We start from the raw sequence: 23,059 nt of genomic DNA, 5'->3' as shown, positions 1-23,059 counted from the left end.
CACTCTACAAAATACATATTTACATAACATTTATTATAAAAGTTTGGTTGCAAACTTAGAGGTAACAATGATATCTATTAAATTTATGCTATAACAAATACCTATATTTTACTAGAAGAAAACTAAACCTTTTCAAGATTAATACTAATCAGAGCCAAAAGCATCATCAGAACTAACACAGTAAAATTTGAAATAGACAAAATACAATTATGGAATGCCCTATTCAAGTGGAAAAAGGGCCAATTAACAGTTTTTCAGTTAAGTTTTCTAAATGACTATTAACATCCTATATTTTCAGATAGAAGTTGTACAACAATCATATACAGGGTATTTCAAATTCGACCCTCATTATTGGGATCTTGAAAACTCTATAGAGATACGAGAAAGTTTAAATTGGGGCAAAGTTGCGCAATTCAAAGCTGAACCAAATGAAATACTGAAAATATATAATTTTTTGTTTTTATTTATTTCTAACCTTATTTGAAGACACTTCCCAAATCCGAAAGCACATTTTTATTACCAGTTTTTCTCAGCTATACAATGACGGTTTTATATTTGCCGCCCAACGTTTCGTCTTTCGGCAGTCATCATCAACTTTCTTTTTTCTTATATATATATTAGATTTTAGACGTCAAAATAGTGTATTTAATAACTTATGATTTGCTTCATAAATGGCCAAACAACATAATACACACATTTTAAAATCCTATTTATTTTATAACGTTAACTGTAAAATAGATTAACCTTGGCTTTTTAAAAACACCAAATTTTAGCAAGGTTTTAACTTTTTCCTGGCCTAGGTAGGTACTATACTGACCGCCGCCATATTAGATTTAAACCTGTCAAGGTGGTCGTTTTTACTAATTTTGCCATGAAGAACACGAATCTAGTATCCGTTTTGCTGTAACTGTCGCCATTTTGTCACCGCAATTAGGCCATTTTTGGCAGTTTTCATACCAATCAAATTTTGATCCAGTTTTAAGTAAATAATGTTGTGTGGCTGTTACCTTTACGGTTAATTTACAGTGTGCTTCCTTTCATATTATCAACTCAAATAAAATGCACTATTTTGTCATCCAAAAATCCAATATGGCGTTCATAAGAAAAAAGGAAGTTGATGATGGCTGCCGTACGACGAAACGTCGCACAGAGGGGCCATTTCTTAATAAGGTGACAGAAAGTCGAATTTACGAACTTTCAGTAATTCTTTTCCTAACTATATATTATACAGGGTGGTCCAGTTTTAAATGTCAATAATTCACCAATCGATAGCCCATCAAAAAATAAGTTAACATACAGGATGTCATTTCCCTGAAAAATGCTTCCTAAGGAAAATACAGTCCATAAATGTTTAAAAAATCGGTTTCTTGTCATAACTGGCAGACCGCTGGAGCAATTTTAATCAAATTTAGAACAAATACATATGCAATTAATACATATAAAGGATGGTTTTCATTTTTCTGCCTTATTCTCTACGTCACTGGATATTTTTCAAAAATTTCAGTTTTTTTGAGAAAATAAGTATCTCTTATAAAAGTATTATTTGAAACTTCGTTTACGAAATAATTGAGTTATTACGTTCAAAGACCCAAAACCAACCCAACCCAACTTAAAAATTGCCTTAAAAACGGTGAAAATTGACTTTAGAAGCTTAAAAAATTTCTTTGTAGCCAGTTTTCACAGTTTCCAGACAAATTGGAAGATTTTAGCCTTGACAATTGACTTGGAAACTGTGAAAATTGACTTGAGAGGCTTAAAAACTGTCTTTGTAGTCAGTCATTATAGTTTTCATAAGATAAGTTGAAAAACTTTAGTAGTGAAAATTGACTTGTAGCCATGAAAAACTACTTTATCTAGAATTTTTGACTACAAATTCATACATTTCAACCTTGAAAATTGACTTGGACACCAAAATGTGACTCTGAATCTGACATCAAAAGCTTAAATTTTGCATTTGAAGTAATTTTTCATAATTTTAAAATACAATTCAATATTTTAGTCTTGAAAATAGCCTTAAATACAGGATATTGACATTAGATTCATAAAAATTTACTTGAAGAGTAACTTTTCAGGTTTTTTTTTACTTTGCTTTTCATTTTCTTAGAAGTTTGGACTATTTTTAGGGCTTTAAAACTGCTTTCAGCTTGGAAAATCGAGTTTTAGGGTTATCTTCACCAAGTTTTTGACATAGCCGACTTAAAAAACGATTTTTACATTTTCCATAGGCTTAAACATGCCATTTCACTCTTTGTCAGTATTAAATAGACTTCTAGACGCTCCACTGTGCTTTAAGACTGAAAAATCGGATTTTAAACTATTTTTTATAGTAAAAGTTAAGTTTCAGACAGTTCATTGATGAAAGTAAACAATTTTGGCATTAAATGCTACAATATTAGTCTTGAACACTAATTTTTAGAAATAAGTTAGTTCGAAAATTCGGAGTGATACCATGCATGATCTAATGTATAGTCTAAAAAATTGAACACCAGTAAACATTAGTCAAAATATCCTGTTTTTTGATTATTTTCAGTGTACTTGTTCCAAATTTAATTAAAATTGGTCCAACGGTTTGACTGAACTTTGGAGGTCTGTATCTTCCTTAGGAAGCGTTCTTCAGCAAAATGACATAATGTATGTCACCTTATTTTTTGATTGCTATCGATTGGTGAATTATTGACATTTAAAACTGGACCACCCTGTATTAATAAAGTTATCATAGTACTAGAAATGACCTACAGAGGGAGTTGTAATGCAACTATTCCACTGTTGACATGGTAAATACTTGAAAGTTAAGTTGTAGAAATACATGATACGACTTTAATTTAAAGGGTCAATTTCTAGTCTCAACTACAACTTTTTTGTTACTTTTATCAATATGAAATCTAAAAAAAATGTTAAATTATACCTTTAAATATATAAAAATAGGAAAAACGTATTGAGATTTTAATAATATTAAACCACTTTGTCACTTTCTTGTTTCGCTGCTAAAACACAAATTTAGGTATAAAACATTAATGAATTTAGTTGACTTCTGATCTCTTCCCGTTGGTATAGTTCTTCATCCATTATACCCCTGAGCCATTAAAACATTTTCCCCGAGTGCGGGAACCGTAAAGTCATTTGACAGTGTATCACGGGACATTGGTTTGTTATGTCAATAAATTGATCAAATGAACTCTAGTGATGAGGACAGTGCTTCTAATGTGGAACTGTGTTAAGTTTTGTTTCGAATAGGACTTTGTGTAACATAAAAATGTCAACATATTGTTTATGAAATGTTCACATTATTTGTCTACTTTTTGCTGTTCGTCTTTTGTTAATTAAATTATTTTATTTTTTAATTGTTTTTATATAATTTAATTACCTAAAAATTTCCCTCTTTTCCTCTGTTAATCATTTTACTTGAAGAAACGAGGCGAGACCGAGGTTTCAAAATATTACAGCAGCAGAGGTAATTTCACAATTTAAGGATGTGATCATGTATTTTTATTTATGTAGGTACCTCTAAATCAAGCAAAATAAACTATTATTATATTATTTCTTAAAATCGATTATGCTGCAAAAACTATCATAAGAAAGAAGAAGAAGATTTTTTTATGAATATTTCAATGATGCAGAAAAAATTAAAACATGCTCTACATATACCCAGTTTTATGTTATAATTATGTCAAATTTAATAAATTAAATATTATTTTTAATGTCAAACCTTTAATTTATTAGAATTCTGGTAATAAACATTTCTGCCACAAATTTTGAATCTTGCCCCTCTGTGCGTCGGATATCTGTAAAAATTTTTAAAACGACATTTTGTTCAGCCATAAATTGAACAACTTTACCCGAATTTAAACTTTTTCGTACCTTTTATAATATTCGAGATTTCACTAAGAATAAATAAATCGCTCTCCCTAATTGCATTTTACTTAAATTCAAGTTGAAATGTGTCAATATGACTTTGTTTACGGCAAACTTGCTCTTGACTAACGCCAATTTAAACTTGAAAACTATAGAGCTGGGATACACATTTTCCATACAAAGGCGTAAAAGTGTCACTTCAAATTCATACAATATATATTTTCTTAATCTCATGGTAATTGTTTGGAATTTAGTTATTCCTATTGTATAATTAATTATTGTCAGGTTGGATAGGTGTACACCACCAGGAACCTTGTTATTAACTTTGACTTTGATATTTTATTTAATTTTGATACATACAGACTGTTCCAGTTGTCAGTAGCAAATTCCAGTTCTTGATATGAAATTTGAGGAGTGCCTCCCGCATTTGAAGCCACACAATCTGACCAAGCCTTAGTGGAATCTTTTTGTTGCACATTAGCCCCTTGATTTCTGTTCACAGCCAAGTTAGGTGACACTCTATTGTTTCTGGTTTCCTCTGATGTCACATTATCATCACGAGTTTCTTCAGGCAATACAGGTTTCACTGTTTCTTTGGTAATATTCTTGTTAAAATTATTGCTTGACACCTTAGTGTTTGGCACTCTTGGCTTCAGCTGGTTGTTGTTTATATTGTCCGCTTTGATCAGTTGGTGGTACATCTCAGTCACAAAGGGTTTTAACAACACCATACCAGCTTGCAGACCCATGGCATTCAACAACACAAAGAGCTCTAAAGTAAACACAATGAGGCTAGGCTATGCGTTGATACTACTTCATAAGCAACTTACCAGTTACAGTGTGGTTGAAATGGCCACACATTGTGAGTAACTCACTAGAAGGAAACCGACCTCTAGTCAGCTCGTTTTGCGAATGTCCAACATTGACTAAAATTTGTGGCTGCGCAAAACAAAGAGAGTCCAGTTGTTTATTGAAAATGTTGGTAAACATTTTGAACACTTACTTTAGCTTTTGTTTTGTTAGGCAGCTTGTTTCTGTATTTGTGACCTGGTTGATATTATTTGTGTTTCACCTCAATGTTCTCATATTATAATTAAGTCAAATTACTAAGAAATTATTAAAGATAGGTATAGGAAACCCTAATACAGATCGAAAGAGACCAAAATGTTGAATCGTAATCTGTTATTAATTACAGGGTTTGCTATTTAAAATAACCAAGTAATCTGACCTTAAATACGGTCATTATTTTTGACAGTTAATTATCACCCTGTAATATTTTCTTAAATAATAAGGGTGTTTAATCTTAAGTTATTGGACATTTACTCTTAATTAAATTGATTTTCGTAAAGGTAGCCTTTGTGTTTTAGACACATTTTTTTTTTAATTTATCTTATAATATTACAAATATCCAAATATTTCAAAAACCATTAATATTAGGTATAGGAAACATAACAGTAAGTTGTTTTATCTTTCGAGTCCAAAATATGAGACCTATAATTAGCTAAAGTAATCTGTGGTTAATAGAAAAAGGACAATAGAAAATAAAGAAAAATTTGTTTCTCAGACTTTGAGTAACTAAAATTCCGTAATATAACTCGGAATTTAAAAAAAAAAATTGTATAAATTTGAAGTAACTACGCCTTTGAATTGCGTCGAATCATTAAGCATAAACATGTTAGATTTAGCTACTAGCTCAAATATAGCTTGCCCTCAATGTTGTACATTTTAAAACAAAACCTATAAAACGATTAATTTATGTAACATACACTACCATTGTCCCTTTCCCTAAATTTACACATAAATCACATACTCTCACACAAAATTAACTTATTCAAACAAGGAATTAACAAATCTAAAAAATTTTCTGGAAGCTGGGCCGTTAAAAAATCCAATCAAAATCAACATAAGAAGATACAAACTGATTACAATCCATAAAAAGTTCTTCTTAATCAAGGATTTTACGGCTGATCCGCCTTTATAAACTAACAAATACTTTACCCTTACTAGTTCACTATTAGTTACAACAAAGTATTTTTCTGGTATCTCTCCTCCATATGTATAGCCATTAAGTGCCCTCCTTTTGTTATTTTCATCTAAAATTTAAGTTTAGAAACTCACCAGGAAAATTAGTACACTACTTACCTTTGCATTTTACATTTTCTTCATCATTAATCACCTCACACAAAGCAATAATACTGTGTTTACTACCTATCAGACTATTCTGCCAAGTCTCTCCAAAAGGGGAGTAGTTGGTACATACAGATATTTCATTGGATAAGTATATCCCACTGCCAAAAATTACTTCCTAGAATATAATTTTTGTTAATAAAATGCATGCAAGTATTAAAAATTAGAATACATACCTTTCCACGACTGAAATGTTGTTGCAATCCAAATTTTAAAATTGAATAAAAATTGCTTATGGAACTTCCATGGAAAGCATAGAAAACTCCTTGGGAATCTTTACGTTTTTTCCAGTTTGTTTCAAACTTTGCACTGTAATTCACTTCAAAAACATACTGAGGCAGTGTGTTGATGCTTGCCTTTTTATTAATTGCCGACAATGGCAGTTCATCCTATATAATACTTATTTAAGCTAGAATTACATGTATTTTAAATAGTTACTAACCACTGGAAATCTAGTCAAAATTGGTATTCCAGAATCCTTAAATAACCATATTAGTAAGTTAACCACATCTTTGGGTATGGTGCTTGAAGTAGATTTTAGTAACTCTGTTAACTTTGGTATTTTATCACAGGCTTTTTTCTGAAAAACAACATAAAATATATACAAAAAGCTACTTTTCACGCAGGCACTAATTCTAGTAGAATATCATGACACCGCAGCAGGTTTTTGTGTTTTGTCAATCTGTAACTTTAGCTTGATATCCACGAGGAAGTATTCAGTATTTCAGTAAAAAAAGGCATTTGTACCCTTCTAGCAGCGTAAATCTAAAAGCTTTACACTCTCATGTGTCCCTTGATGCATCTGTCAGCATAACCAAATTAGAAGTGTTTAGCGCCAAAGCTACTCACAAAAACACCATAATAAAACTAGAACCAGAGAGATGTTACTGCTATCCTACCCCAAACATTTGTTAAGTCTTTGTGTCATTTTTTGCTTACCACAAATTTTGTTTAGCTTTTGTTACTTTTGATATAAACTGTTGAGAATTTTATCATGTTACATGTCCTTTGGATAATGAGCATAATTAGTCCACATGTGTGCATCTGCCTAAATCACATTACCTACCATTTGTAGTTTGTCAAGAAAACACAGCTTTTTTTATGCAAATTCTGATTTTTATAGTAGTCTGTAAAGCAAATTTGACAGCTTAAATCCCTGTTTTAATTTCAACATTTGATAAATTGATTTTGCATATCTTTTTATACATATCAAATTACACACCAGCCACAATAGACCGACACTCGCAATGGAGAGCAGCAATTGTCCACTCACAAGTTTTAATTTTCTTTTAATAATGATTTTTTCTGTAACCGTTTTAGTTATCATTTTTTATCAGATTTTATGTCATTAAAACATTCTTTTGTTGTTGTTTGTCATTACTTGTTGAGTTATAACACTGCAGTTATAATATATTTACATTGTTTCAATGATTACTTTTGTGCTACTTTCAACTATTCAGGTTTGTTTCGGTGCTTAGTAAAGCTACATTTACTTAGGGAAGACATAACACCGAGGGGTAGACCGCCGAAAATTTGATCACCAAAATGCCTTTTTGCATACAAAATACCTTGAAATGCCTTTAAAATACCTCACAATGCTTCTATTATTGCTCCAAATGCCTCATAGTGATAATGCCTTAAAACTGCCTCCTATTGCCTTAAAATATTTCGAAATGACTTTAAATTATTTAAACTGCCTCAGAATTTTTTTTGGTCACGTGACAGTTTTTAGGTAAGATCAATTAAGTAGCATGTCAGCTTTTACAATTTGTTTGTACATTTTGACCCTTGTCAAAATGTCATAAGTATTAATGATTCAATAAAAATGACTTCCTCAAGTCACGTGATTGCTTTTCCAAATTTTGAAGACCCAAAAGCTTAAAATTGATTTTTTTTTTAAGTCACGTGACAGTTTTTAGGTTAGGTTAGGTGACAACGTAAAGGTTTTTCTTTTTCCAAATTTTTGACACTTGATTTTGTGACCTTTTGCTGAAAGCTTGATTTTCTAAGATCAGGTGATTGTTTTTCCAAATTCTAACAAACAAAAAATATTTTTTATATGCTTAAAAATCAGCCTAGTTTGTTTAGTATTAGTTTTTCTAATTGTTTTGTTATATTTGTCAAAAAAATACTTTAGTATCCTGTATCTCAAACCCAAAGCAATTTAGAAATTTTTTTATATGATTGACTTTGCAGATCAGAAAAGCTTGATCAGTGGTATATACAGTAATTTTTTTCCCAAAAGCACCCTTATTATAGAATATTTCACCATATTGGAGTGAAAATTTTCAAATAAATTAAATATTACATGTTTAAGAATTTAATTGCATGTTCTACTCCTCTGTGCAAGCTTTGATTATTTTATTATTTGGTTATGATTAGTTTACAAAAATGTCAATAATTTCAGTTTTCATAAATGTAAATTAGGTATATAACTTGCCATAGTCAGTACAAAGAATGCTAAGTTGCCAAAAAGTACTTTTTTAATAACATTTTAGCAATTTTATAAGCAAAATCAGAATCAGGCTAAAACTAAAATATAAATAATGTTCTGTAATTATGGTAAAATATTGTAACAGAGTATCTAAGGAATTTTAGAAAATGGCTTAAATAATAAGTTTTCATTTTTTATATCAACTAAAACAATAAAACTAGAAATGATAAAACAAAAATTATATTAAATGATATGACCATAAGGAATACCTAGAAAATATTTTTGTGATTCCAGCGTTGCCGCATATACATGAAATTACCAAAAATGTTTGTTCAACAACCCTTGTAACTGATATTATTTTTTAATTCGGTTACTTAATCTAGACAATTTTTGTTCTGATAAGTTTCTCTTCAAATGTTGCCGTTTTTGAGATATTTACTATTAACCATTGAAATTTACAATATTTGGAAGGCTATAGCAGGCAAATGGTTGAAGATAGATAAAAACGGATTGCATGTTCCTATTTAACTTTTTTTAGATCTATGTTATAATGGTATTTTTAAAAATTTAAAAAAAACGAAAAAGGACTGTTTTTTTGGCAATTTTGAAAATACCATCGTAACATACATCTCAAAAAAGTAAGTAACAGTAACTTACTTTTTTGAGAAGACAGTAACTTGTAAACTGTTTCCCCTATCCTAATGTTTAAGAGCCAATATTTTGAAAACTACACCATTTAGAGAGAAACTAATTAAAACAGAAATTGTCTACACTAAGTAAAAAAATTTCAAAATAGCATCTAAATTGAACAAAAATCCCTTGTTGCCACAGATTTTATGTAGATGCGACAACGTTGAAACCACAAAAATATTTTTTTAGGTATATTTCTTATGCTTATATCACTTAATAAAATGTTTGTTTCATACCTGTGTCACTGTTAGTTTCCTGGATACAGCCGACGTCCTGTTTCAGTTGTTCACCCGGTATAACACTTAATCCCAAAAAATTTTGATATACTTGAAAAGCTATTTGAATGATATTTTATGACAATGACCCTCCTCTAAAATGACTCACTGTTAAACTATTTTAACATAATAACAGAACAACCCTGTATGCATAAGTTAATAATTTATTTTTGTTAGGAATATAGTTTCAAAAATTCTGGGCCAAAATGCAATAGTATTAAACTACAAGTGAACTTATCAAGGTCCTAGCATCTTAATAAGTGCACTTTCAGTTTTAGTTAATACTTAATCAAGCTCTAAACTAAACTTTTATCAGCAGATATTCCCAACAAAAAAAATAATTAGTCCATTAAATAAAAGTTAAGATAAATATAAATATGAAAAGTAAAAACGTCCTTGTTGGCCAGGATGTTGAAGCCTGAGACGTGTCAGCTGAAACAAAATACAATTGCTACAAATCTACTAAGAGTAAAAATTTCTATACTAAATTACCATTTAAAGAGTCCATCCATAAGAATCTTCATGTTTATTGTGGTAGTCTTCTTCCAACATGAACAAGGCATGAGTTTCTTTATCCATTTTCTTGTATTCCTGCTTTTCTTCTTTGTTCATCCCAGGTTTCTCATCCTCTTTAGCATCAGGCGTCTCCAAAGACTGCTTCCCTTCTGACAGCTTCTTTGCTGCATTACTAAATGTTGATTGGTAGTCAATGGCTTCTTTGGATACAGGTCTGCGTCGACGTGCATTCTCGTAAGAAAAGTGGCTATTGGATGAGCAGGCATCACTGATGTTCCTCGGTTTAGCTCCTTGTTTCCTCCACTTGGGAGAATCCGGAGTTGAAGGAACCTCATCTCGGATGTTGAAGCTTTCAAATGCCAGTAGCTCATCTTCCTCACCGGTATCAAAGCTTGCTTCGTATTCTTCTTCCCATTCTTCGCCAATGTTGAAGAGTCTTCTTCTTTGTTCTTGCATCGGCTCAGCTCTACTTCTAAACGCGTTTAGGTCAGGCTCATCGGTTTCTTTTTTTGATTTGGATTTGAACAAGTATTTAAAGATGTTAGAACACATTTTGATTTTTTTTAACACGTTATTTAACAATTTCAAACAACAACTGCTAGTTCTCAAACTTGACTGAACTCAACGACAAAAACTACACAAATGGCACACTGTCCAGTTACCGTTTTTATTAATTTGCGATAAGGTTGGTTTCGGGAAAGACATTATTGCTTGAGGACGCTAGAACCCATTCAGTAACTATCAACATTAAACACAATTAATAGATAAAAACCTGCACACTTGTTTCTATGCAATCGTTCTTAGCATTTTTATTTACCAAGCACCTTAGTGAAATAAATTATTTGAAAATGCATTTAAGTTTTTGTTAAGGGTTAAGGGTGGTTGAAACACCCTTATTTCCACATATAAATAAAAAACAACGCCTCTAGTCTCGTCTTATCGACTATACTTACATATGGTAAAAATTCAATTATATATAATATTTTAATTACAATAAAAACCTTTTCCACACCGGAATCCCTTTTCATTGTTGTCTTGTTAAGATTCCCTGAACCAGAATGTGAAACACATTTTCAACTGCATCCCCAAAGCCGCTTTGCTTTAACATTTTACTTTCGCCAACTTAATGCAATTTGGGAATTCTTTGTAACAATAATGAAGGCATCTGTTTTGATCTTTCATTAAATATTGCCAATTTAGTTTCCTGTTTCGCTCAAGTATCGAATTTCAAAATGTTGAGATGTTGAGAAAAGATATTGCTGCTTGTTTTAATTTAATTATTGGTAGAAATAATATTTTGAAACCTAAGTTAAAATTTGTAATATTCTGACTTTCTAATATTATACCTAATTACCAGTTTTTTATTATTTAAATAATGAACATTAAAAAAAACAAAGTACAGTTTTGACTAACTTTTGGAGGGCTGAGATTGAACTCCAAGAAATAGTTTCTTCAGGAATAGTTTAGGACTTTTTCAGTAATAAATTTAAAATTATGTTCCCACAAAATGTTATAAATTTCTAAAAATTAAACTGCAACTTTTCAAACGCGGAAATTGAAAAAGCAAAGTGCTTTGTGTGTTAATCTCCTGTTCTACTTCCAAAAGTAACATTTTAATTTGCTAGATTAGATACAGGATAGTACTGAATTGCATTATTATAGATTGAATACACTGTAGCAGTGTTATTTAAAAAAATGTATTTGCATGAATTCTGACTACTAACAATAACTAAGGTAAACAAAATTTTAAAACTATTGTAAAAGTTATTTAATAAAAAAAATAGTGAATACTGGAGGGTTCCTAATTTTGTATATTATATGTATCTTTGTATACTTTATTTTATTGTAAATTTTGTATCTGCTTAAGCTTCAAGCTTAGTACCACTGTTGGTTATAATAGTAAATCTCGTAAGCTTACAAGTTTGTTTCAAGCAGATTTCAACCTTATCAACATGATTTTTAAATAAATTTTTAGATTTTAGCCAATGCTACAATTTGATGCATTGAATCACTTTGTAACTGTGTTTATGACTATTCTCAAATTTACTCTCCAATTTTAACAAATATGTCTTTTCAATTTAATAACTTTAAAATATTTGACAGTGTCACTATAGGCACTAAATAGGGTGGTCAAAAAATAATTTTAAAAGCTCAATTTGATATATTAAATCACACTGAAACTGTCAAATTGCTTGAGAAATAGCTAATTTTTACAAATATGTTTTTATATTCAATAATATCAAGTTATTTGACAGTTTTAATATAGACACTATACAGGGTGGGCAAAAAGAGACTGTGCCCTACAAATTGACATATTGATTCACCCTGTAACTATCAAATTGAGTTATAACAATTTTGCAAATTTTACACTCCAATTTCTAAACATCTCTCTGTGTTATTGAATCATTTCAAGTTATTTGACGTTCACTATAGATACTGTATAGGTGGTCAAGAAAAAGTATTTAAGAGCTACAATTTGGCATATTAAACCACCCTGCAATGTCCCATTACTGGAGTTATGACAGTTCTGCAAACTGTCAAATTTACATTCCATTTTTTCAAATCTGCTATTGTTATTTAATAACTCATGCAGTATGGCTAATTGTGTAAATTGTAAATAGTTATAGCTTTATGGAGAGAATTGTGACCCTTGACATTCTAATGGCAGAGGACACTACCATATATATTAAATAGACTGTCAAAGAGATTTAAAATACTTTTTAATTACTTTGAATTGACTTTTCTGCATTTAAACTGTAGTTTATGGCTTTATAGCTTCATGGAGAGGACTGTGACAGTTAAGACTTTAATGACAGACTACACAATATGTTAAACAGACTGCATTGTTTTGGATACAGTCCAAACCTTACTCATAGAGGTCTAAAGTACTTTTTAATTATTTTCAACTGAGTTTTTGGAATTTATAGATAGTATATTTTATGACTTTATAGCTTCATGGAGAGGATTTTGATACAGTCAAAATCCCACTCAAAAAAGTCTAAAATAACTTTTAGTTGTCATGTCAAAGAGGGCATAGTTCTATTAGACAATGTTATAATGAAGACCCTCCCAACACATACACATAATTTTTTTTTGGATGGTAGAATTTATTAGTGACTGATTGTTATTTAGTTAGGTAGTAAAATGTAGAATAGACTGATATTGGAATTGGCAAAAAACCCTAATTTTGCCTGAAGAGGAGTGTCTTATTATTAGCAAAATCTATTTTATAAGTAACTGCATGTATAATGTATAAGTAACTCTATTTTCAAGTTTGCCAAACAGTTACTTAGCAAGTTGAGGAGAATACAGCATAACAGAAAGAAATTCAATTTGTGTAAACTAGTGAACACAATCCCATAAAACCAAGAATTTGAACCAGTACAGTAAACAGTAAATAGATATATAATTTGAAATTAGTACTGATTTCTCTACAAGAAGCAACTGACAACTATGACAACACCAATATAAATCATTAAAAAATGTTTCAAGTTTACTTACAAGAGATACAAAATCCTTTTCATTGTTTTCGTTAATAAAACATTGTGGAAATGGTCTCAAACACTGATCCACTTTAAATGATTTTAAAGCTGCTGCAAAAATGCATATTGCCAAGTCGCATCCAGGGACATTCAAACTCACAAAGCTCTTTAACTGGTTAAAAGCTGCATCTTCCTGTTCTTGGGACTCTGTCTTTGATCTTCCAGCCTGGATATTTGTGGGGGTCTGCTCTTCTGCATGTGGACCCACCCTTTCATTTAAGTTCAAAATATTGTCTCTTTGCTCTGTATCCATTTTGTGCGCAAATTATTACAAACTCATTATGTAGCAATCAAAACTGCGTAGTCTATAGTTGGTACTATTAGAATTATTAATTATTTCAGGATTATGTTGTTTTGTTTTGATAACAATCAATTTTGGATCAGCTGACTGGTAATTGTCAAATTTACTGTCAATGTCAAAGCTTCACTAGAGTACAACTCTTCTTCCTATTCAATTTTACGGCCTTAGGCAGTAAAAATAGTTTTTAAATACCAAAATATTATAACGTCATACACTAGGTGAAAAGGCGTAAGAGTCGTAAGACTAATGAAATAATGTTGCATTTTAAACCAAACTACCTTTATGTTCTGGCTTCTTTGGAACAAATCCGTTTTCCTGGCAACAGCAATATCAGAATATGTTATTATTGGTTTATATACTGAGAAAAATCTCTAAGGAGGACGCTTCAACGGAAAACATAATTTTAAAAATGCCACAAGAACAAGATACTTATATAAAGCTTTTTTTAAACATACATATACATCATGTACTCACATGTTCCGTTTTTTCAAATTTGGTATCGTCTAAAGATTCAAAAAATATATTATGTTCAAGTTTTTTTATTTTTTGTAAAAAAATAGGTGACCCTCACTACACTAATGACTAATTAATTAACTAAATTAACCATTTGTGATCATAAGTACAGCAAAAGTGTCTCCCTCTATAGGGCCTAGACGAATTGTTTTTTTAATTACCCCTTTTATGTCCAACAATATATAACTTGCAAAATATTACATTTAAAAAAAATCTTTATTTAAATATAGTTAAATTACATGTTGAAAAGCAAATACCAAATTTGAAAATTATTTATTATCAGATTATATGATTGTGTAATCTATCTCTAGATCCGAACGGCGGTAAAATAAATAGGAACAGCAAACTGAAATTGTACCAGTTGTACTAAATTCCAAATTCGACAGAAGAAACCTGAAAGATGGCAATAGTACACAACGCACAGTACAATTGCCTAACTAACATCACTAGGAAGCCTGCGCACAAGTATTTTGCTTGGTTTTCAATTTCCCCTTCCCCATATACCATAACATTCGCGTTTCTTGGTTGTCAATGCATTTAACGGACTAGTGTTCCTATGGAACAGAAATAACAGACGAAAAGGGCAAAATAACAAGTTTTTGGAACAATCCAAGTGCCACAACTGGACTTAAGTGACTCAACATTTGCCAAAACGTACAAATCAGCAACTTGAAGCGGAACGAAAACTACAGTTAAAAAATTGTTGAGAGTTTTAAACTATCTTAACCTCACTTTGCAGTTAAAGTTTACAAGTGCATCATAAGCAGTTTTTGTGAGAAGTTCAATGTTAGAAGGATTTGTTCAGTGATTTCTGTGATTTCATGTAATTCAAGTTGAAGTTTGAGGAAGAATAACTTACCATCAATCTGAGGTAAGTTTTGATATTGCAGTTAACTTAGGAAGTAAAGAAAGTTTGATGATACTAATTTAGCCTTAAAACTGCAGGTTTTTGGGAATTTAGTTAGTAAGTACAGTACTTTACCCACTTATATTACAAAATGCTTTTCACAGCTTCATTGATAAAGATTGCTTGTGTTTTGCATTCTGGTTAATGTTAACTGATATGTATCATCTACCATCCAAAACAAATTTCAAGTGATGAGTTAAACAGAATTAATTTAAGCTTATTTTGAGATTTATTGTCAGTAAAAAAACCTGGAAAAAAACTAAATGAATGTTATCTTAATAGTTATAAAAACCTTGGTTTTTAGAAAACTTAAACAGGTACTATAAGTACAGAAACAGGCTATAATGTAGCAGATAAAAATCAAATTGTTTGTTTAAAACTTGGCTGTATTAGTGTCAAATATACAGCAAGGTCACAAAAGACATTCCTTAATAATTAATTCAACATTTTTGAGTCATTTATGTAATAAACCAGTTTTAGTTGGTTGTTAAGTTTTCACGTTATAAGAATTGACCAAAATAAATGTGCAAAAAGATGTTTATGGCTTTTATTATATTAATATCATTTAGAGATATTTATCTCAATATTTATAATATTCTGTTATGAGTAGGTATCTATTGTTTATGTATAAAATTATATTTTACCATTTTAAGTTTTTAGTCAATTTCATTGGGATGCCTAAAAAACTTTCACCCAGTTCCTAGAGTAACAAAATTATACAGAATTGCCATGTCTGCTAATCTACTCATTTTGTTGAAATTTATTTTAATAATCTTAATAAGCAAATTTATTGAATTACTCTTCAATTTGCTGAACTCAAGACTGAAATGATTTGTTAAATTAAAATGTATTAATCTCGGTATTAATAATTGATTTTGTGATTGCATAAGTGAAATTTTATTTGAAGGGATCAAAACTTGGATCAAAAGCAAAAGGGTTCAAGTGCAGAAATGAAAAATTGGGAATGGTGTACTTAGTAATAAATAATCATCAAGGTATGTAATGATATGATGGCCTAAAAGCAGATTTTGTATTAAGTATTTTAGTGTATTGCTGTTCATTAAGAGTATTTTAAAACATAATATTTTTAGTGTTACCTATTTTGATGATTTTTGAAGTTTTGTCAAAACCTCGGTCAAAACACAGGGTTTACAAATGAGAGACAGTAAATACAAATAAATAGAAGAAAACCAAGGGATCATCAACAGTTTAAGAGAAACAGATCATAGTATTTATATGGTTGTGTTTTCTGATACTTACCTTTAGGAGGTTATGACTAACTTTCTTAATTGAAACATCCTGTGTATTATTGAGTTTCACTTCTCAATCACTTATTTAATTGACCCTATTTATCTACTTATATTAACTTTTTGAGATACTGATTGTTAAAATTTTATATAAATACCTACAAAAAAACCCATACACATTTAAATAACTAAAACCTAAAGTCTCAAGTATTTGTTTTAAAACATTAAAACTTTGAGAAACTCCATACATCTTACCATAGTAATAAAAATAAGTAATTTTCCAGGTAATTTTGTTTTAAACTGGAAACTATTTTTGTATCCTTCTCTGGTTAAACAAAAAATGGGTTTTCTATATAAGAAGGTAAATTTTTGCCATTTTCTAATATGTATATTAGAGATAAGTGTGCACATTTTTAAAATTATTTGCTCAATTATTTGGTTGCATGATCCCATTGACTTAGTACAGTTTCTAAATTTGCTTAATTATATTTTGTCCCTTAAATGGCTATTCTCCAAGCTACACTCTTCTCTTGGAAAGACACTTAAATTTATTTATAGATGAACCACCCTACAATGAGGGCTAGAAGTGCTTAATAACACCCTCTTCTAGTTCTCTTTATTGATTTGAGATTTTTAGATAAGGATGTTTCAAATCCTTTCAAATATTACCTAAGTGGTTAATATCAAGGATTTAATGAAATAATTAATCAAAATTATAGAAATATTTAAAAATAAAATCTAAATCTAGCAAGCTTCACTTAAAATAAGTACCCATGTATCACTCAACCAATATTAATTTTTTGAAATAGGTACTTAATGAGCAAGTGGGATTTAGCAGGATGTAGAATCGCCTTCATGTAAAACTTAAAAGAGGAGTTATTGGGTACCTAGCCCTTTACATACTTATGAGTTTATTCTTTTTTAACATTTTGCTTTAGACAAAAATACACTAAAATCTTGACTAAAATACTATTTATTATCAACATCACTCAACAAAATATAGTAATTAAAGTAAAGGAAATAAATATAAAAAGTTTAATGCTACTTAACCCCCTCGTTAACCCCACTTTGGACAATTATCTACCTATTTAAAAATTCCTTTAAAAGAAGTAAGAAAAAAGTCTTAATAACAGGATCATACTGATAAATTTTTATCAAGATTTTTTAATAACAAGAAAATTAAAGTTTACATAATGCCTCTTCATAAATTGCAGACATTATACACCTATTTTATTTAGAAGGCAAAATCGAAGGTAAAATACACTTTTTAGAAGCACTTAAAAATAGCAATGCAAAAATATCTTCCCTTTTTAACTTTTAAACTAATTAACTGAGGCCAAATATGTATTCAAATGTCAAATTAAAGGCTGTAAAGTGAATTCATGCATCTCAATGAGCATGCCACCTACATTTCTGTATTGAATTTTGCCATCAAGTGAGTCCTGCCAGGCTCAGTTTAATCACTGTTCTTGATATGTAGTAGTGTAACATTGAAAATTTAGACTTAATATTGTTTTTCGCTGCTCGGTTTTTAGTGTTTTTACAAATAATACGTATATTCTCTTTTTTTACTTAAGGTGTTTCCTTATTTTTAAGAATGTAAAATCATTGCACATTAAACCCAGGATTAAACATTAATACCTAAGTAAGTAATAACACCACATACCTAGTAAACAAGCAAAATCAAAAAAATAGTCTTTAATATAGGCTTAAAGGAACATTTACAATTTCTTTCACAATTTTATGGTTATTTTCTTGGTTATTTTAGTATAAATGAAAATTTATTGTAGAAAGTGAATTTACGTTTTTACTGCAGAAATTTATAATATTCTTGAGAATAAATAGTTTTCTGGCACAAAATCTGAGACCTTCATTTGAGTAGCACTTTATATATCACCCAATTATTGTTATCTTTACTGACTGTCATAAGTTATAACATAAATGTCATACATTCCTTCATAATTTTGTTTTTTCTAATGATTAGAAAAATGTTTGTTCTCATCCTAATTGGAGTAGTGTTTTAAGTATCATTTTTGTGCAGTCCTTACATGCTTTACAGTTTCTGATGTCTTCAATTATGTGGTTTTTCCATTTCCTACAAATTTCAGCGTTTTTGCAATATCTTAGGTAGCCTAGTGAGACTGATAGATATTATGTAAAGACTTGTTTAACAGCATTGGTAACATACTCGAAATTATTCCTGCTGATTGCTCTTATTTCTGTTGATGTTGCCCCAGATTGTAATTTTTTACTTAAAATTGTTTTTTTGGCAACATATAATTACAGTTAGTTACAGGTTTATGCTATTGTAACTAGTTATCTGTATTTGTCATACTTACAAGACTGTACTTAACTCACTCAGTTTATCCCAAAGCCCCTAACCTAGCAATTGCCTTATCATTTAGTTCAAAGAAACTTCTGAAATGTAAACATTTGACTTTTTATCTAATTTCCTAAGTTTTGTGATTCAAGAGTAAGTTGTTTTCTATTTTAGTAACAAACTTGAAAAGAAGAGAAAACTCCATGCAGTCAATTGCCAAAAGTTAAACTTGTGAACTATTACAGGATGTTCCTTATTTATTATCAAATCTGTAGATTCTTCTTTCAACTTTCTACTTTGCCATTTTTATTTCAATTGCAAAAGGAAACAGGTTAATTTTAGAGCAATAAATCTTATGGGGTTGTTCCAAATTAGGGAGTTTCATATCTCGGAAATAGTCTTTAAAATTTTCATTTTTACTGTTTGTGATGTTGCATATATGGTTGTTTACTAATTTTTGATAATCATGCAGTTGATCTGAATCCATATCTGGGAGCTAATTCGAAATCAGACGAGACAATGCTATTAAAGTAGTTAGTCACTGAAAATAATACTTCCAATCTCAGCAGTTTAGTCTTTAAAATGACAGAGTTGTTTCAAAACATACATACCACTTCATATTACATTAAAACGTTACTATCCTATCATTCCTACCTACTTGAAATAAGTGAAAAATAGTGATATTTTACCATGCTTGTAATGTGTTTGTGTATTAAAGTTACAGCCTTGCTAAACCTAAGAGAGTTACGGTTGGTCGAAATTGTGGCACCTGTAACTTGTACAGGTACTCGGTGTAATGTAGGTAGACTAGAATTTGTCTACCATATTCTTGTTATTGGGCCTTTTGTTCTCAAACCGGTAGGAAGCCACAACATCTCGTAAATTTGGCACCTCTTAAAGGCCTCTAAAGAGGTATTACAAGGCATTACGAGGCATTTTGAGGTATTTATAAAGCATTTGAGAGTATTTTGAGGCATTGTGTGTATGTTTCAAAATGTACTGTATTAATATAACAAAATTGATTGAAAATTGAACAGAACAGCATAGGAACATACTATTATGGATGAACAGTAATTATTATGGTAAAATATTCATTACAAATTATCAGACAAATTACTATAAAAATTTACCAATTTTACAACATTTAAACTACATTTTTAAGGTCACGTGACTGTAACAGGTGTCAATTGGCTTTTACAGTGTTACAAGTTCAAAATTGTATTTTACAATTTCAGCTTTTACAACTGTCTAAATTTAATTTACCAAATGATCAACATTTAAATTACATTTTAAAGTGACGTGACTATTCCTGGCAGGTGTCAGTTGACTTTGCCACTGTTGCAAGCTCTAAAATGGCATAATCAAAGTCACGTGATGTGTCTCTTGCAATTTTAGCTTTGCAACTGTCTAAAATAGTCTAAATTTAATTTACCAAATTTTTAAATTTGAAACTACATTTTAAACGTCACATGACTAATTTTGACCGATGTCAACTGGCCTTTACAGTGTTGCAAGAACATGCAGAATTGTATTTTCAACGTCACGTAACGTGTATTTTGCAATTTAAGTTTTAACAACTGTTTAAATTTAATTTACCACTTTTCAAAGATTAAACTGCGTTTTGAAGTTCACGTGACTGTTTTTGACAATGTCAACTGGCCTTTACAATGTTGCATGCTCAAAAATTGAATAATCAAGTCACGTGACCTAGTTCTTATAATTTTACTACTGTCTAAATTTAAATTACCAGTTTTTCAACTGTTTCTTTTGAATGATAAGTGTCTTTATTAGACACGTGCTAACTTGGTTACTATGGCAGTTAGAAGTTTCGTGCAAACGTCAAAATATAACCCGTAATTTCAGGCAACCGTACAAAAAATATTTTTTGTTTATCAGAATTTGGAAAAACAGTCACCTTTACTTGAAGCTTTTGAAGTTGGTAGAACTAGTCTAAATAATTCTTCAATGTATTGGGGATATACAGGGTGATTCCAAAGTTGGTGCTTTCCTTTCACCTGCGAATAGGGCTTCAAAAAATAAAGTTTTTTTCCTTTGACGAAAATGAACAATAACGAATATACAGGGTGTCAAAGTTTTACTGGAAAAATAAAAATTTTATGATTTCGGTCAAACCACTTGAAGGAATTTAACAAAATTTTGTAGGTGTCAGTAGCTACGTGGAAAGCAAATTTTCCAAGAAACAACAATTTTCTTGCGTTTACCAGTGGCGCTTGTATAATTTTTTTAAAACATTTTCGAAAAAAAATATTACCCTACTGGTTTTTTTTCTTTTGTTATTTTTTATTTTGTTTTTTTTTTTCAGTAAAACTTTGACACCCTGTATCTTCGTTATTGTTCATATTTCGAAAAAGCGTCAAAGGAAAAAAAACTAATTTTTTGAAGCCCTATTCGTAGGTGAAAGGAAAGCACCAACTTTGGAATCACCCTGTATAGCTTAAAGTAATTGTTGTACAACTCTCACAAAATATCGCTGTCAAATTTTGCCATTTTAAAATTTGACACGTCTACGTTTATTTAACATTCTTCTGTCATCGAATTTTTCAACTTGGTTAACCATTTGTCAAATTTATTGGTAAATTCAGTTTGCATCTTTTTGACCAGTCTTGCAACTCGGTTCTATCAAGTTCATTCAATAAATTTAAATTGTAATTATTAAATTTTTCTTCTTTGTAACAGTATTTTAAATGTTACAAATTCTTTAGTTATTTCATGTGACATTTAAACCACTTTTAACCCATTCACTTATATGTATGAATGAGTGTCCAAGTATGCAATTATGGTTTTTGTTTAGAGAAATAATAGTGATGAAAGTGAGTGAAATTTTTTGTTAAAAACTGGTTAAGATTAGCCCAAGGCTTTGAAAGAAACAGCAAACAACTCTTCTGAGAGCCTTCTTTTCTGTAAATGTCTAATTTAGACTTTTACGACATCCGATAAATAATTAGGTAAAAACACCTACTAAAGTGATGGACCTGCCATTTAATTAGTTAGAATGCTTTGACGCAATTAAATGTGTCTTAAAGAAAAAGCTCGTTAAAGGAACGACCGCCCGTAAAAATAAACAAAACTATTGCTATACATACCTTATTAAATCTAGACAAGATTATCTATTCTTGAATAATTCCACTCTCTTTCAATGTACCTAAACTTGAAATTCAAAACCTTAAATAGGTCAGCTTTAATTCCTAGTTTTTCTAATGCTGCTTCATGTGCCAACTTATTTACTTTTTCAGTGTTAAAAGGCATTATTTACTTATGTAATCAGGGCGTATGACATTAAAACTTTGCAACTTACAGGACCTTCCCTTTATTGCTATTCTAATATACAAGCTTATCTATATTCATTTATTGAAATTCCTTCCCAGAATTTCAACAACAATCTCAACATACCTGTTCAGTTCGCGACGAAATTTTATTCGATTACTTACACACTTTGCATACACGAATACTTAATCCTTTTAATCTACGCCAATATTGAGCCGATATCGGATATGACGCAAGCTTCAATTCGAAGTAAAACATATCAGTTTGCCACGATTTTAATCTAATATTATTTTCGGATTTAATCTGATAGTTACCTGTTAGAATCTGCTTTTCCTAGAGTGTTGTTGGCCTAGAACTCAAAAGGCCAAACAAGAGAAATACTAAAAAATCAATTAAAACTAATTTTTGTTTCGAATTGCACACACACACTGACTCATACTTCCATTTTGGGTGGAATGTATCGCATATAGTATAAATTGAAATAATGAATACAACATATAGTACTGTATGAATTTTTAAAGTGTTACAAGGCAGGACTTGAAGGATTTAGTCACATCAGTTAAAATCAATTTTCTTCAAACGACTTGAATATGACTACGAATTTTATGTTAAATTTCTAATGCAATTCTCAAACCAAGTTTTTTACGTCATAAATTAACCTGCATATAGTATGCAAGAAGCGAAGTGAAAATTATATATCCCATAACACGTTAATTATGCGGTAATTTTTATATTACTTACTTAATTATAGATATTTATGTAAATTTGTAAGTGTGATTAGTAAGTAGTTGAGAGAAAAACTTGTTTAAGTGATGACATACATAGAAAGCGTTATTTGCATTCTTTTATATTACAAAAACAAAAAGGAATTTATTTACTGGTTCTCCCTTAGCAATAGGAATTATTTAGGTGTTAACAAGTAAAGAACAGATTGTTTTATGATAAATTTTATTAAATATAATTTAGATTTAGACATTCTCAGTCCTATTG

The 23,059-nt window shown here is 30.1% G+C and overlaps 3 protein-coding genes across 3 annotated transcripts in view; 1 reads left to right on the top strand and 2 right to left on the bottom strand.

The window, feature by feature from the left end:
• Window positions 1–12: 12 nt before the first annotated feature.
• Window positions 13–13,890, bottom strand: LOC145738588 (protein mono-ADP-ribosyltransferase PARP16-like). Its single transcript, XM_081993447.1, has 6 exons — window positions 13,456–13,890; window positions 6,482–6,619; window positions 6,216–6,428; window positions 5,995–6,157; window positions 4,683–5,945; window positions 13–4,624 (listed from the first exon to the last, which is right to left on the bottom strand). Exons 1-5 carry the CDS (start codon window positions 13,747–13,749, stop codon window positions 5,680–5,682), a joined length of 1,074 nt encoding a protein of 357 aa, XP_081849573.1. The 5' UTR covers window positions 13,750–13,890; the 3' UTR covers window positions 13–4,624; window positions 4,683–5,679.
• Window positions 8,501–13,440, bottom strand: LOC145738589 (uncharacterized). The gene is made up of 2 exons (XM_081993448.1): window positions 9,931–13,440; window positions 8,501–9,870 (listed from the first exon to the last, which is right to left on the bottom strand). The coding sequence occupies exon 1, from the start codon at window positions 10,504–10,506 to the stop codon at window positions 9,934–9,936; it is 573 nt and encodes a 190-aa protein (XP_081849574.1). The 5' UTR covers window positions 10,507–13,440; the 3' UTR covers window positions 8,501–9,870; window positions 9,931–9,933.
• A 927-nt stretch (window positions 13,891–14,817) lies between the features above and the next one.
• The window catches only part of klar (klarsicht), a 174,278-nt gene continuing 166,036 nt past the window's right edge, over window positions 14,818–23,059 (top strand). Inside the window, exon 1 of the mRNA XM_081994470.1 lies at window positions 14,818–15,181. The gene's annotated coding sequence lies outside the window, so the exon portion shown is untranslated. The remainder of the gene's footprint in view (window positions 15,182–23,059) is intronic.

Source organism: Ips typographus, linkage group LG16, assembly GCF_016097725.1.
Source record: "Ips typographus isolate SLU linkage group LG16, UJ_Ityp_2.0, whole genome shotgun sequence".
Classification (NCBI taxonomy): Eukaryota; Metazoa; Arthropoda; class Insecta; order Coleoptera; family Curculionidae; genus Ips; species Ips typographus.
The sequence above is the reverse complement of the archived record's forward strand: the minus strand, read 5'-3'. Positions and strand labels throughout refer to the sequence as shown.

Bases quoted from the DNA above. Each gene is read 5' to 3' on its own strand.
- LOC145738589 (XM_081993448.1), bottom strand. From the start codon at position 10,506: ATGTGTTCTAACATCTTTAAATACTTGTTCAAATCCAAATCAAAAAAA.
- LOC145738588 (XM_081993447.1), bottom strand. From the start codon at position 13,749: ATGGATACAGAGCAAAGAGACAATATTTTGAACTTAAATGAAAGGGTG. The intron at 6,158-6,215 runs GTATGTATTCTA...ATTATATTCTAG, and splicing joins AACATTTCAGTCGTGGAAAG to GAAGTAATTTTTGGCAGTGG. The intron at 5,946-5,994 runs GTAAGTAGTGTA...CTTAAATTTTAG, and splicing joins AGAAAATGTAAAATGCAAAG to ATGAAAATAACAAAAGGAGG.